Source organism: Gopherus evgoodei, chromosome 1 (assembly GCF_007399415.2).
Source record: "Gopherus evgoodei ecotype Sinaloan lineage chromosome 1, rGopEvg1_v1.p, whole genome shotgun sequence".
NCBI classification, from domain to species: Eukaryota; Metazoa; Chordata; order Testudines; family Testudinidae; genus Gopherus; species Gopherus evgoodei.
In genome coordinates, this window is record NC_044322.1 from 263,022,613 (window position 1) to 263,039,554 (window position 16,942).

The 16,942-nt window shown below is 39.4% G+C and overlaps 1 protein-coding gene across 1 annotated transcript in view; it reads right to left on the minus strand.

The window, feature by feature from the left end:
* LOC115644773 overlaps nt 1–16,942 on the minus strand; it is a 230,031-nt gene that overhangs the window by 169,479 nt on the left and 43,610 nt on the right. The window contains exon 3 of the mRNA XM_030549267.1: nt 6,763–6,946. Coding sequence (XP_030405127.1) covers nt 6,763–6,946 — 184 coding nt within the window. The remainder of the gene's footprint in view (nt 1–6,762; nt 6,947–16,942) is intronic.

A 16,942-nucleotide genomic window follows, 5' to 3' on the forward strand; every position in this document is an offset into this window, starting at 1 on the left:
CCTGCTTATCTCTTCACATGTCTTAGCATTCATGAGTTTTTGCTTTACACTTCTGTTTTGCGCTGTTGCCCAAATAGCATTGTTAATCCATTCTTCCTTTTTAGATTACATTGTTATTAGAACTGTCTTTGCACTTTCTAGACATCACTCTCTGATGTTGTCCCACAAAGTAGTGATGTCTTGGTTTGCTTCAGTTAACTCCATTAGAACACTGAACCTGTTCTTCAGTTCAAGCTGAAGAGCACTTTTTGTGTTTAGTCTTTTACTTCCACAATGTTCACGCACAGTCTTTTTTTGAACGTTCTTCATAGTCTTTAACTTTCACTTCAATTTAGCGATACAAAGATTATGGTCACTTGCCTACCTCCACTTTCCTAGAGTAGATGATGATCTTATTTGCTTCTCTAATGTGCATTTAGTTCAAAGCTGTCCATCTACACCAGGGGTTCCCAAACTTGGTTCATGGCTTTTTCAGGGTAAGCCCCAGTCGGACCACGAGACGCTTTGTTTACCTGAGCGTTCGCAGGTACGGCTGCTTGCAGCTCTCAGTGGCCATGGTTTGCCATTCCCGGCCAGTAGGCACTGTGAGAAGCAGTGGATTTAACCAATGCCTGTCCTTCTTCACATGAAATTGATCTCATTTGACACTACCGCACACTGATATGGTTTCTGGTGTTTGTTTCCATTGTAGGTTTCTTTTTACATGGTGGGGTTACCAGGCCATGCACAATCTTAGGTCCATGGCTCCTTATTCATTTCTTGGAGCTGACAAAATGTGGACACTTCCTCATCTGCCACCCAGGGGACATACTTGGTAACTCTGGATGCCTCAAGACACTATCACTTGGCATTCGCCACTGTTGGAAGACAGGACACTGGGCTAGATGGACATTTGGTCTGATCCAGTATGGCTGGTCTTATGTTCTTATCATATGTTACACTCAAAATCTATATTAAGTTGCAAAGTCAAGCTCTGAAAAGTTTGGAAATACCAGATTTAAGGTTGTCTGTGCAACCTTAATGCAGCCCCCTTGTGCATATGCATCATGAGTCCGTCCTTAATGACATGATCACATACTTTTTCCATAAGACCCTGGCCTCATTCAATGAATAGGCAGTTATTCAATTTTCTTTTACTTTACTCATTTAATTTGTGCCCCACCCAAGGCCTTGTTTAATGTATACAATCCAAACCCTGCTCTGAATACAAAATTATCAATTTCCTTATGAGCTTTTCTATGGCACTCATCACTACAGTATCTAAGTGCTTCACAAAGGATAATGCATTTATCTTCACAATACCCCTGTCAGATGAGGAGGTGGTATTATAATTATTTTACACGTGGGGAACTGAGGCACAGACATGAAACCCAAAATTATCAAGGGTCTGCTAATTTTGAATATCCGGTTGGGAGGCCAGGCACCTGATTATACCACTTTCTAATGTTCAGACTGAGCTCAGCTGCAGCTATGGGCCCTCAACACTCCTGCAAAGTAGATCTCTGGGTCTCAAATCGGACACCCAGAAAATGAGGCATACACAAGTAGTAACCCCCTGTGAAAAGTTTCTTGACTGGCATAGGAACGCTGTAACAGAAGGATAAAATCCAGTTCCCAGGGTGGCATACAACTACCTTAACCACAAGACCATCCTTTCTCTTTCTACAGTCCTCTGCAGACATTCACCCTCTTTCATTCACTACACACCTTACAACTTCTGTAGAAAACAAAGCAGGAGTCCTACCAACAAGAGTCTTCTTCACTACACAACCCTGATTCGTACCCAGAGTACAGGCATCCAATTCACTGAATGAGGCAGAGGTCCTCAGGGAAAAATAGTATGTGGTCATGTAAAAAAAGACTACCATAATGCATAGAAACAGGGGGCTCAATTAAAGTGGCACAGACAGCCTTATTTCTGGCATTTCCTAACTTTTGAGTGCTTAACTTCACAGCCTTGATAATGTTCTTTTAATATAGGGTGGCTGTGTTCTCGTTTCGTTTTTAATTTAATTTTCTTGAAAAACACTTAAGACTTGAAAAAAAAAAACCCGAACAAACAAACAAACTTTCATATGTAGAACCCTACTGACCGCCTAAATGGTTCATCAGCTGGTTTTGGATCTTCAGATCCACAGCACAGTCCTCTAACCACTTGAGCTAACAAAGTAGGAGGCTATTATCATCTATGTGCACCTGCCACTAGAGGCGGTAATGGAGACACAACTTTGCCAGTGGGTTTCACAGCTATTTGCTAAATAGTAAAGGAATGTTGAGACTCAGGAATCCAGCGTCCAATTCCCGGTTCTGTATGGGGTGTGCGCTCTAATGGATATGGACCACTCTCCATGTCCCCTGCTGCTCCTATTCCCTGTTTGCCAGCTAGGGTGACCAGATGTCCCAATAAAATCGGGATTGTCCCAATATTTAAACCTTTGTCCCATGTCTCGATCAATGTATGATCAGGATGCCATTTGTCCCGATATTCAGTTAAGGAGGCAAGCGGGAGGGAAGCACTGACCCCGTGGGTGCTCTGGGGCTGGAGCACCCATGGGGAAAAATTGCAGCCAAGCTCCCTCCTCCTCGCCTCCTTCTACCCCCACGGTGCACCACGTTCGTGCTCCTCCCCCCCTCCAGGGCTTCCCACCACCTAACAGCTGTTTGGTGGTGATTAGCGCTTTCCAGGAGGGAAGGGGGAGAAGCAAGTATGCAGTGCGTTCAGGGGAGGAGGCGGAGAAGCAGCAGGGCAGGGACTTGGGGGAAGGGAGTGGAATGGGGGTGGGGCAAAGGTGGTGCAGAGGCAGGCGGTGGGCGAGCACCCACCTGGCAGAGGGGAAGTCGGCGCAGTAGGGTTGAGTGGCAGGCAAGGGGGTGAAGATGCAAGTGGCAGACGAGCTGTGGGTGGGGGACTTAGGAGGGATGCAGCAAGCGAGTGGCAGGCCGGGGGATGAGGAAGGACATGGTGGTGGGGGAGCGAGTGGAGAGGGGGCGGGACCTGGGGCAGAGTGGAGGGGGAGCCTGGGAGAAGTGGGGGTGGACTGTGGGTGGGGCTGATGGCACCCCAGTGTGTCCTGATATTTTAGTGTGGTGATATGGTCACCCTATTGCCAGCTCCTGCCATGCCTTTTCCTGCTGTTCTCTCCCCTGGTTCCTGCCCAGACAGGGTGATAGCAGCCCAATCACCCCTCCAGACTCATGACCATCCCTTCACCTCACCTCCTCCCCCTCCTTCTGCTGCTGCCCCTCCCCCCTCATGATCGTTTTTCCCCAGCTCCTCGTCCTCTGCCCTCTGCTCCTGCCCCAGTGCCCTACCTCTCCTATCCTCTTTTCTCCTAACCCTGTGCTCCTCCCCCTTTTATCCCGTCCCCTGACAGAAACACACTTCCTCTTTCCCTTCCTTCCCTATTGTCCACCCCTAGGCACTAAAGTCAGGCAGCTTCCTCCCTCTAATCCTCACTGCCTGGGAGCCAGCAAGGGGAGCACTGAGAGCCCAAGAGAGACTTTCTCCATGCTCTAAACTCCTGTGCCTGGGGCCACCGTGACCCTGGGCAGCCTAGAAGAGCAGTTGCAGAGCAGAGTCAGCCCCTCCATTCTTGGGCTGGAGCATGTTCAGTCACTCTGTAAGGATGGTGTGTGTAAAGTCTAGGTCGCCACAGAGCTGGTTTTTGTAGTGCCTTGTCAGTTAATCATGAAAATGTGCCAGATTTTTTTTCCTCGGCACCAACATTTCCTCTGTAAGCTGGCCAGTCATGTAGTGATCTTGTAATTACCAGCAAGCACATGCTGCAAGGCTGGTAGCAGAGCATGACCAGCCCAATACCTAGGTCCTGCTCTGAGTGCCAGGCCCTCAACCTGCTGAAGCTGCAGTGGTTCTTTCCAGCACTGGGGACCAGGAATTGGGACGGACCAAGGATCACAAGCAAGCTGGCATTGGAAACAGGGACTGGGGTCACATAGGCAGGGGCTCCTGAGAGGGGGTGGGTGTAGGGGGTAGTGGGAAGGTAAAAGGAAAAGAGGTCTTCAACCGCCCCAAGTCCCCCACCTGCACTGCTGCCTGAATAGGGGGAGCAGAGGGGTAGAGGAGAATCAGGCTGGTGGGGACAAGCAGTGCATCTCAGAGGTAGCAACCCTACAATCTGGCCACGTGTAGGATCTGTAAGTGGATGGGACATGCTCTGTGAAAGCAGAATTTAGCTGCCAAATTCCAACAAATCTCCACTGAGCACATGTGAACTGAGATTTTTCAGACATCTTCAACTGCCAAATGGGAGTGAGTTTTTCACAAAGAAAACAAAAGGCACATTCTCGTCACCAGCGTGATCCCACCCACACACACATTCTAAGTCCCTATTACAATAAATTGTTTTTAACATGGGCAAAACAACATATTTTCCCTAACATCTTTTTCAGAAACAGATTGACCATTTGAACTTAAACGTCAAAAACAAAACAAACAGAAAACAAAACAAACAAAATGGCGTGAGACAGACACCCAACATAAAACGTTTCAGTCCAAACTGTTAAAGTTTGGCAATATTATATGACCCTGTTTTCAGTCGCTTACAATAGGAAATGCTGGGCAAACTTTACTATAGGCATTCCTACCTGTGATGCCAATAATGAAAGAGCATAAAAATAGCAGCAACAACATACAGAAATTTAACCTTTATTTTGCATTACATCAGCCTCCATACATGACTTCATATTAAGAAAGAAAAAATACATAAGCATATTCATCTAAGAATTTACAAAAAGAACTGCATAAACTTTTAAAATCACATATTTTCCAAAATCATTCCTAGCCATCCCTGTGGATCAACTGCTTTGTATATCTCACTGGTTATACCAGGGTCTTTCCCCTCTGATAGTTATTTTGGAATGATATGTTTATATACAGTATGGGAGCATTTCAATGCATGGTCAACTAATTCTCTGCTATAAAACACTTACTAGCTAATTATCTACAAACACAGAAGGCATATTTGATTTTTCATGTATATTACTGTGGTAGCCAGGCTTATGTAATGTTTGGTCTGTATCTTCAAAATACTTTCCAGAAAAATCTCAACGATCACTCAGTCTGGGAAATGTAACAATTAAACTTTATTTCATATTCAGACCAAATAGCCTCAGTGTAGAAATTCTCCATATTCTTCATATATTTTCCAGACACCTATTGTTAAATAGTTTCCACTTACATTTGAAGAATTTGAGACAGTTCCTAAATTTGAGCCTCTTAAATTGAGACTCCCTGTGATGAATCTGTGCCCTTTCTGAGCAATCATTTGAGATAAACTGTAGCCCTTAGTATATAGGGAGGAATTTCCACAGCACTTGGCATTTGGCCTCACACCAATTCTCCTTTGAAGCTCAAGACTATAGAGAAAATATCTGACTCCCTGCTGAGTAAACATTTGACCTTAGACTACTGGGAAGGGACAAACTAGAGCTTCTGCTTTTCAGAGACAGCTAAAAGATTACACAACCCCTCCTGCAGAGTCCTAACAACTCAATGCAATTTTCCTAAGTAGGTCATGTAGGCTGAGGTGTCATCATGGCTCTTTCAAATACATAGGACATCATATGACATGTTTCTGGTGCACTTGCAGCCCATCCTGAAGACAGTGAGATTTTATGCCAAAGTCATATAAACATACGAAGAAAACATTAAGAACAAGAAGTCTACTGGCAGACTGACCTGACACATTATAGGACAACAACAATAGTTCAAAAGGTAGATATGTACACCTGGAAAAAAAAACCTGGCAATTGGGTCAATCAATGCTATATTTTTGTTGTATAATGAGATCCACTGGCTGAGAGTTGAAATTAGACACATTTAAGCTGGAAATGTAGCACCGATTTTTAACCGTAAGAGTGGTTTAACCATTGGAACAGATTACTAAGGTAGGGTGACCAGATGTGCTGATTTTATAGGCACAGTCCCGAGGTTCAGGGCTTTGTCTTAAATAGGTACTTATTACCCCCAACCCCAGTCCTGATTTTACACACTTGCCATCTGGTCACCCTATACCAAGGAGAGATTCTCTGTCACTTTGAATCATTAAATCAGGACTCCATGTCTTTCTAAAAGTTGTGCTTTAGTTCATCCACAAGTGATTGGTTTAATTCAGGAGTTGTTGGGCGAAAGTTAATGGACTATGCAAGAGGCTAAACCAGACTATCACAATAGCCCCATTTGGCCTTAAATTTTATTAATCTATTTGCGATGATGGTTATAGTGATCACCCTGCAAAAGTTAACAGCTCCCCAAAAGTGGTATCCTACGTACCCTCACATCTTTAATGGTAAAAAGTAAGTGTGTGGAATTAGTTCCCAAATTCTAATTTTGGATACATCTACAATTGTTGTCATTTAGAAATGATACATTCTATATTTTTGTTTTGAATATACAGGACTGATGTTGATTATTGAAATACTATACCATTGGGTTGTACTGTCACCAGGTACAGTACCAGAATTAAATGACAAAGTGTGGTTATAGCAAATAATGCACTTCTCAGGTATACTGTGGGCCTGCAAGAAAATATTTTTTTCAAAGTTATTGTACTTAAGAGTATATACTCTGTGGGGGTGTGCAATATAACAGAATGCACAAAGTAGTAATACGTCTTGATTTTCTCTCTTACATTCTCCATTATACTTTTGGAAACAAACCGAGATGACAACAGAGGTTTGCATTTGTATTGCTGACAGCTGAAATGTTTTATAAGACAATTATTTAAAGCACAGATGTTTTACCTGTATCTCTCCAGGTGTTTCTCTGAGTTGGGAAATTTTTTTTGTTTTGACTCATCTGTTTGACTGGAAAGCCACGGAACTTGGTATTGAGCATCTGGGGAGACTCAAGGATTCCAGGTGAAATTTTCATGTGAGCTGTAAACCTGGGGCATAGTAATGAAGGTCTCTCATGGTGACGATTGTACTGGGGAACGAAAAACAAGAGTCAGAATCCACCAGTCCTCTGTGTGTGCAGAAAAAGCCACCACACTGCTATTAAACAGATTAAGCCAACAGCAACAAATGAAAGGGTAGAGGAATCGCGAGTATTTTCTAGCTCATTCTCCATTCTTTAAATTCTAAGAACTTGAAGTTGAGACCCGCTACATACAGGAAAGAAAACCATGTATTGGTTTGAGGTATACACATTAGAACGAATATCATTAATTGTCATGTAAGAGAATTAATTTTCTGTTAAAGATTTGTTTTTAAAGTACAGTAGGCTGGGCCATTTAACATTCTCCCTCAGTTAAGCAGCAGATCCCAGGCTATTAGCCAAGCACACACTCCTGCACCCAGATTAAATGAGACTCCATGTTTGCACAGGGGGTTCTAGCTAATGCTTTTGCTTACAGGCTTTTAGGAGCTGATGCTTTTATGGAATACAGGTATAAGGACTATGTTTTGTCTAATTGGCCTTTATATTGTTTGCTATTGGAGAATGTGTTCTGGCTTTTGCTGGGCTAACATTTATCAGATTTACTGACCTAGTGTCATAATCCTGCAACTAACTTTGTGCATGGGCCACTGCAACCACACAAAGTCTCATTCACTTCTATTACTTGCAGGTTCAGAAGGATGCTTGTTACCAGTTTTCTAACCTCACCCAGCCACAAACGAACTCCAGACTAGAGCTCTCCTCCCATCTCAAATGGACTCCATCTACCCAGGATTGAGGGAAATGAGATCTTGTATATTTACTGTTCCTTAATGGTGAATTGTCAGGATAAAAATCCTATGGTCCTAATTGTTTTCTCTGTTTTCTTCTGTGCTGCCCCTCACACTTGGGAACAGCTCCCCATAAACGTACACAAAACTACCTCCGTGTCCTTGTTCACACTCTCCGTTGCTGTGATGCCTACAAAAAGTTGACATCAGCTGGACAACTGGTGTACAAAGATCAAAGCCTATGGTACTGACCAATATTGTCTCATTGTTTCCTTGTCTCCTTCCCCCATTTGTTTCTTGTATCTTGTCTTATACTTAGATTGTAAACTCTTTGAGGCAGGGACCAGTTTTTTGTTCTTTGTATGTACATCATATAGGACAACTGGGCTCTGTTCCATGCCTAGGACTCATAGGCCCTACCACAATACAAATTAATAATAAACAATACTAATCATAATTTTAAACAGTGAAATAGACTAGCTAGTTTCTAGCCAACTTCACTTTCATGTTCTCATATACTAACACAATGCTGAAATGTGAGAGCTATGAACTCTGCAGGACAATACTTGTTTCTTTAAAATAACAAGTATTACATATAGTTCTCCACCTCCTCAATTTCCTTTATGGCTTAAAGGTTATAATGTTGTCGATAGAGAAATGCTACCTATGTTTAACTGATATCCTCAAGATCAGCACATGTGAAGCAACAATGTGGACAATGCAGAGATTCCAGAGTACTGTAGATTTCTTGCTAAATGAGTCCAAAAAAGTGAGGCCATCCAGTGAAAAAGGAGGGATTTATGAACTCTTACTATTCTTTCCGTGTTACTCCAACTTTCCTCAAACCACAATGAAAAATGACAATAGTACTCAAACTTTATATTTTACATTTGGGGGGTTTTTTTGGCCAATGCATTGATATTTTTACAAAACACAGGTTTAAAGCTTCTGTTAAACTGTAATCTGAAATACAAGTTAATCTATGGAATCATGAACCGAAACTTCATAATAAATGACACAGTGAAAGAAGAGTGAGAACTATAAACCTAAACAAGGCAGTTAACAATTGACAAGAATTTGCATTCCCTGCATTTAAAGCAATTTGTTACTTCCATGCATCTGAAAAAGTGGGGTTTTTACTCATGAAAGCTTATTCCCAAATAAATCTTTAGTCTTTAAGGTGCCAACGGACTCCTCATTGTTTTTGTCACTTCCAGTTTCACATAACTTGCCCACATTCAGCATATGGAAATTGTGAACCACATAGACTATCTCTAGCTTTCTTTTCCTTGTTCATACATTTTCCCCTAAAATCTAAAGTGATAAATTACAGTTAAAAGGCTTAGACTAGAAAAAGATCACATGAGACGTTAAAATTGATTAGTTCATAGCCAAAAAAATTCAAAGCAAAATGGAGTTCTGAACTTTTTCAATGAAGGGTAGTCTCAAAATTAATGTATATAGTATTAAACCATTATTGCTATAAATCTAGTTATGCAACTTTGTATTGTATTATTCAATAAAACAGTGTTTCCTCGAGGTCAAAAGTTTTATTTCTTTGAGAACCATATTTCAGTTCTTATTGTTGTGATTCTTTTGATGTGCACAAAGTAGACTCTAGCTGGGAATCAGGGTTAGAATGGCCAGTGCTAACAGTTACTCGGTGTTTAGAGGTTCCCATACTTTTTACAAAGCACTCACGTTTTCAGCAGGTATAGAAACATAGTTTTTACCATCACCCATAAGGCACATTATTTAGCTACAAGTATATTTGAAAAAGAAACATGACTGTAATCAGATTTCAAATTTAATAATGACATTATTTTTCAGTGTGTTTTATGCAAAATTTATGAGCAGACTAGAAAGAAGTATGGAACTTCTAGGGGTTAAATGTGACTCATTGTAAAGAACGCGCCCTTTTCAATAACACTTCTCTTTTGATTAACGAAAAGCCAGGCCTTATATATTATACACAATCCTCTTTTTAAACAAGGCAGACTCCCACACCACAAAGATACTAGAACAGTAAATATTGATTTTCTTGACTGATGGTACACCTCATGCTACCCAGACCACTCAAGCATCTGCTTGTTACCACAAGCTATTCCCTTTGTCAAGGAATAAAGCAAAGTGGTGTTATGTGCTATCGGTTGTGGATTGCAAATACTTAAATACATTTCTCAGAATGAAAGGTGCCTTCTTTTGATTTTTTTAAGTGTTTGCTTTAGCCCCATACACACTCCTAGCACCTGTACTTTTCAATTGTTGGTCTGCCAAGATCACTGTGGTTTTCTTTCTGGCTTCTTTATAACTATTTATTATAAGCAAAGCATCTAGTGAAACCATAAATGATTTATTTGTTTATTTATTTACTCCTAGAAAAAAAAGATAGACATGAAAACAAAACCTCCAAATCCTGGTGCAAATTTTGCACGTACCCTGATACATTAACAAGTGCTAAATATATGATTATAAAACAAGTATGACGTATTGGAGAAAAGCCTAGCCTTGTCCACTGTTTTTAATTATTATTTGGGACATCTTTTTCTTTTGATTTTGGGGTGGATCCAAACCCATGCTTTGCTGAAAGATCACCACAACAGCACAAACTGGGCAGGCATTTACGCCTGCTAAATACTTCAGAAGTGAGAGTGAGGAGGCTTTGCAGCACTGAGCACACTTTTAGTGCTCTACGGACACTAATTATCAGCACTGCAAAGTGAGAGGTGCTATTCAATGGGAATATGTATTTTTTCTTTGAAAATTTGTCTTTTTTGACAAAACTACATAAGAAAAATATCCCCCCCCGCCAATTTTTTGGTTTATAATTTTTCCACACCAGCATCTGATGGGAGGAGAATCACCTAGGTTGGGAGTCGACTATTTGCCTCTCTCTGCAGGAAGACCTGCTCTCCTCCTCCCCCTCACTGCTGGTTCCCCTTCCCTTGTGGGAGGGCAGAGCCCTCTTCCTCACCTTTTCTTCCTCCCCTCCAGAAGAAAAAGGAAACTTTGCCACCTGCCTCTTCTTCTACAGTTAGGATCTTTAGTCAACAGAATGGGCCGATCAGCTCCCTCTCCCCTTCTGGCTTTCCACAGTGGGGACAGAGGTTGGAAACACAAGGTGGTCCCCTGTCGTACTAGTTTAGATAGAATATATCTGCTAATGGTGTTAACACAACCCAGTCACTGTCCAACATTAAACAGTGTTAAACAAGGTTCAGGATTTGGTATACAGAGACCTTAACCTACTTAGTACCATGGCAAGAACACAGCCTTTTAACCTTTTATTAAAGACAAAGAAAAGAAGTAAAAATAGTTAAAGCGTTTGAAATATAAAGTATTAAGACAGACTTTCATGTTAACAACATCCCCCTTTTCCCTTTAGCTGGAGAGAACCTTTAGAAGAAAAAAAAACTCTTGCTTGACAGTCTTTTAGCTGGTGTCAAAGATGATAACTGTTCATTTGGGGGAAAAGAGAAGAAGTCAGTTGAGATGGGCTGGAGCTGTCGTCGTTGTTGTTAAAGTCAGATCCTGTTTCCTAAAAAGACTCTCACTTTGGCCTGGTATGGTCAGGACATCTCTTAGGATCGGAAGAAGAAAGTCTGAGGTACCAGGAGACGAAAGGGGCGGCAGCCATGATGAAAGCTTGTTCCAGTAGCCAATTTTTCTCCCCAAAATTTCCTTCCTCAAGAACTCACAAAAGGGAGTGCTGGGCAGAATAGCCCATCCCATCACTATTTTGTCCACCAGTTAGGCCTAGTTTCTGACCACTGATTTCTGGTTCCATAGTTTTCTTGCTTATCAGGCAGGATCATAACACAGTCTTTGTGTTATGTCAGTAGGATTTTTTGGTTGGACTAATTCTGTCTCTTGCCCATTTGGACTTGTTCCTGTTCATTGTTACAGGTTATCATGAGAATTTATGAACTTACACTTACTTTTTACAGCTGAGACCACTATTAGGGTAAATTTGTAAGCCCAATTATCATAACACCCCTACTGTGCATGTGCGCACCCACACTTATCTGGCTGGTTATTGGCCTGTTTTCAGACATAAAGTCCTTTCAGGTACATTTATCCTCCTTGTTACCATTCTCTTCCCACAAGATGATGCTATGTCACTTCCCTATGTAACATCAGTATCCAGCTTTGATGCCAATCAACAAAGCCAGTGGGCTTCCTTTCCTGTTTTGGTGTACCTTACCACAGCATTTAAGACTTCATTTGGCAAAACCCAGCCAGAGGAGATGACATTTATAATTCCAATTTTCATACTGTACTAACAGACCTGATTAGTTTTTTCACCAAAGTGGATAGAAAAGTCTTCATTGTGCAAGGAACTTGAACCTAAAACAGGCAAGTGAGACTTGGGGAAGAATTGTTTAGAGTTATCCAAGGTGGTTAATCTAGGAGTAATGATATTGAATCAATTAAACTGAGCAAATGATTTATTAGGCTGAATATATATACATAGTTCTAATGGTGAAACTTATTAGACTGCGTTCGTTAAAACAAGAGTGTGCCAAACAATTGAGAATCTGCAGTAAGAAACATTACTGAAATGAAATGGGACAGACAGTGTGGTCATATAAATCAGGACTTGTCTATTCCTGAGAAGGTATCCTCAGAGGAAGGCAGCATTTGGTAATGGTTAGAGCACAGGACTTGGAGTCAGACTTGGGCTCTATTCCTATCTTTGCCTCCAGCTTGCTGTATGCCATTGGGAAAATCACTTTATGGTCCTGTACCTCAATTTTCCTATCAGTAAAAGGAGGATAATACTTCTTGCTTACCATTGTAAACTGCTCCAAGTCCCTAGCCTCACAAACCTCAAATGCAAATATCTCCCATGCCCATGTTCAAAGAATAATGGATTTAGTAATTGTCTTTGTGTGTTTTGAAAATAAGGAGCCAATACATGTAAATGGGGTTTTTAAAAAAGGAAATACAAAACAAACATGGGAGAAAAGAGACATCCTCAAAATGCAATAAAGCTATCTTAAAAGTCTGACACAGTGGATAAAAATAAACAAACTATGCCACGAACACAGTCTTATTGCTTGTAAAATAGACCCACATATTAAAGATTTAAACTGTGATACAGAATTTCCTAGGATGCTCAGTTTCAGGGGGTGCGGGGCTTGGGAGCTGAAGGAATCATAATTCAATTACTTAATGATTTATTACAAAACACTTTGCCCACACAAGATTTTTCAGTATGTAAACACCATACTACTACACTATCTACTATTACAGGCCTAGTATTTCAGATTTCATTAGTCAATAAAGCCAGGTTTATTTGTAATAAAGTTAAGCCCTTCCAACCACTGACCATGGAAACCAGATTTTGAAATAATTCAGATTTGTGTTTCTGTTCTTTCCAATTAAGGGTAATATCAGGAAGGACAGACAGTGGGTAGCATTGTTCAAGCACCATGGATTTAAGCAAGAAAATCTGATTATCAGCTCATGTCAGAAGCCAAGCGATAATGCAGCTTAGCATTTGTTTGGGCTTTTTCTTTAGCCAAAAGATAATTACTGTTCGTTAAGTCTTACGTAAGTGTATCTAATATCTATGGTCCTAAAAATTATGAATAGTATAAGCACACAATAGGCAAAGAAGAATTACTGTATTTATTATTTACTTGGGCTGTTCCATCAAGATAATTTCATTAGTCAGGAAAGTTAAACTTAATGTCAAAGTATAATTTCTTAAAGGCCAAAAAGTTAAATATCAATTCTCATGCAACTTGTATGAGAAGTTGCATTTTTATCTACACACAAAAGCCATATTAAAGTAACACTAAGATCCCAGTCTTGCCATTCTTACTTAAACAAAACTCACAATGACCTTAATGGGAGTCATCTTGCCGTAGTATTGACTGCAGGATCTTGCCTTTAAGATCCATTTTTTTGCAGTGCTGAATGCCTTTAGCATCCATTGACTTCAGTATGTTCCCCATCTTGCAAAACTGGACCCTACATTTTTTGAACAAACTGACAAAATCGTACTTCAGACCAAAGGTTGTAGCTCTGTTTCTAGGTATTGGAAACTAATATGATGACATGTTCATTAAACAATGCAGGAGCATTGTTATCTTGACAAATGTTATGTTTTAAGAAATAATTAATAGGGACGAGAGAAAGGCTCATTCACATTTATGGCATTATCGATTCTTCTGCTTATAGGAGCAGATAGAAAAGGCAAATATTGGCCAATAGGAACCAAAAAGCATGACACTGAAATGGGCAAAGAGCAGCCTAAGTAACAGAAGGAGCAGCATCCTCAAATTGAACCTCTTGTGAACACCATGTGCTTAGATCCCTATAGGCTTTGGTGGGGTACAATAGAGTCATGGCTACCCCACAGGGAAATATCTGAGGGAATTTAACCTACCAGCTAGTTGAAAATTTACATGCACATTTTCACTGAAATTTCAAACTTGAATGAAAAATAGAAACAATGTCAACTAACTTTTCTTCACTACTTGGTGTGCAGTCTTTCCTGGGAAGGAGGGAGGAGAGAGGGTGTATGTGTAAAAGCAGAGAAGGGGAGTGAGCTCATTTCACTGATGAGTTATTGCAACCTTAACTTCACTTTAACACATTTTTGTATGTGAGAATTTCCTTAGTTTTAAAATAATCATAATACTGGGTAGTGAATAAAACTGGGGGATGGAGCAATCTTCCCCCTTCCTCCTGATATCCTAAGATCTGCAGAAGAATCATCTCACTAATGTGTATCTTCTAAAACTCTTAGGAGAGGAGCCAGACTCCTGTAGACTTCAGGAGATGCACAAAGTAGAGATCCGCCTAGGTATATGAATAAACAACCTGGCAAGCCTTATGACAAATTAATTTGACAAAGTCAATTCTGACCATCTGTATTTGTCCCCAAGCCAAATACTTCCACAAGCCAAATACTGCCTTTAAAAGAATTGACATTTACACAACCATCTCTCTATGCAAATTCTATATAGCACTTTACAACAGGCAAAACGGTTGATTAGGTGAAATGCACAGTAGAGATGAAAGCTAAACAGCTACATGTAGAGAGAAAAAAAGTAATTTGAAAAAGACATTTGGAGCCATCTGCAATAGGAAATAATTCACAGCTAACCAGCTTAAAACACAAACAGATGAATACAAGTATCAAGTAAAGGTGGTGAACTTGTTCTGACTTTCAATGAAAGTTTTTGTGAAAAAATGTGTAAAAAGTTTCTGCTCTTTTTCCATCAGCTGTATTACGAAGTAAAATACAGGGTCGAGGCCTGATCTTTAGCAGTTGTCCATTCTAACACTTCGAATCACAGGCGCCGAGCATCTCACAGGATAGGACCCTAGTTTACTAATATTTACTAGTAAGAGATGGAATCTACACATGAAATGAATATACAATATCAGTAGCCAAGAACTGGTCTCTGAATTGGTACTCAGAAGATATTCATTCAGGCCCTGATTCAGAAAAATGCTTATGAAACATGTTGAAATTTAAACCATGTGAACAGTCCCATACTACTCACATGCTTGAAGGTTAAACATGTGCTTATGGATTTTGTAGAATTTGGGCTTCAATAAGGATTATCCTAAAAGTCAAATACAACTTTTGGATAATAAATTATTAGCCAACCAAAAGTATAGAACAACACTAAAGTAAAATAAAAGCTTTTTTATTCAAGTTATGCATTACAAGCATACCGTGAACTAACTTAACAAGATGAACGACAGATGAAAAAATAATCAGCCTACTGTGCACCACTTATATAACAATTCCAGGCTATAAACCAATGATATACAATAATAATTATGAAATTAAGATCTCTTTTGCAGGAAGGAATTCAGAAATACCTTGTCACTGTAATGTTACTGAATGTAATTATAACATTTGGATTATATTCATATTATATATATATATTCAAATTATAACATTTGAAAATGTGTGTCTACTGGACATTAACAATAAACAACAGGGAAGATAGTATTAAGGTGTAGCCTAAATTAGCCACTTCAAAAAGACAGTTTTTATAAGTAATACAATACCACAAGAATAAAAAATAAACCTGCAGACAAGAAGCAAAAAAAGAGAAATAATCATTAAATACTGCCTTGTGTTTATTTTTTATTCACAGATTTTAAGGCCAGAATGATCTATTATGATCATTAGTCTAAACTAGGGCTGTCAAACTATTAAAAAAAATTAATTGTGATTAATCACAAGATTTAAAACCAATTATTAGTTTTAATTACACTGTTAAACAATAGTAGAATGCCATTTATTTAAATATTTTTCTATATTTTCAAATATATTGATTTCCATTACAACACAGAATACAAAGGGTACAGTGCTCACTTTATATTATTTTTATTACAAATATTTGCACAGTAAAAAGAAAAAAATAATATTTTTCAATTCACTTCTTACAAATACTGTAGTGCAATCTCTTTTTATCATGAAAGTGCAACACAAAAATGTAGGGTTTTTTTTACATAACTGCACTCAAAAACAAAACAAAGTAAAACTTTTTAGATTCTACAAGTCCACTTGTCCTACTTCTTGTTCAGTCAATCGCTATGACAAGCAAGTTTGTTTACATTTACAGGAGATAATGCTGCCCACTTCTTATTTGCAATGTCATCTGAAAGTGAGAATGTGTGTTCACATGGCACTTCTGTAGCCAGTTTTGCAAGGTATTTACTAGGGCTGCCAAGCAATTAAAAAAATTAATTGCGATGAATTGCACAATTAATCGCACTGTTAAACAATAACAGAATACCTTTTATTTAAATATTTTTCAGTGTTTTCTAAACTTTTCAGATATATTGATTTCAATTACAACACAGAATACAAAGTGTATAGGGCTCACTTAATATTTATTTTTTATTACAAATTTTGCACTGTAAAAGAACAAAAGAAATTGTATTTTGCAATTCACCTAATAGAAGCACTGCAGTGCAATCTCTTTATCATGAAAGTTGAACTTACAAATGTAGAATTATGTACAAAAAAACCTGCATTCAAAAATAAAATAATGTACAATTTTAGAGCCTACAAGTCCACTCAGTCCTACTTCTTGTTCAGCCAATCGTTCAGATAAAGAATCAGAGGGTAGCCATGTTAGTCTGGATCTGTAAAAGCAGCAAAGAATCCTGTGACACCTTATAGACTAACAGACGTTTTGGAGCATGAGCTTTCGTGGGTGAATACCCACTTCCTCAGATGCATGTAATGGAAATATCCAGGGGCAGGTATATA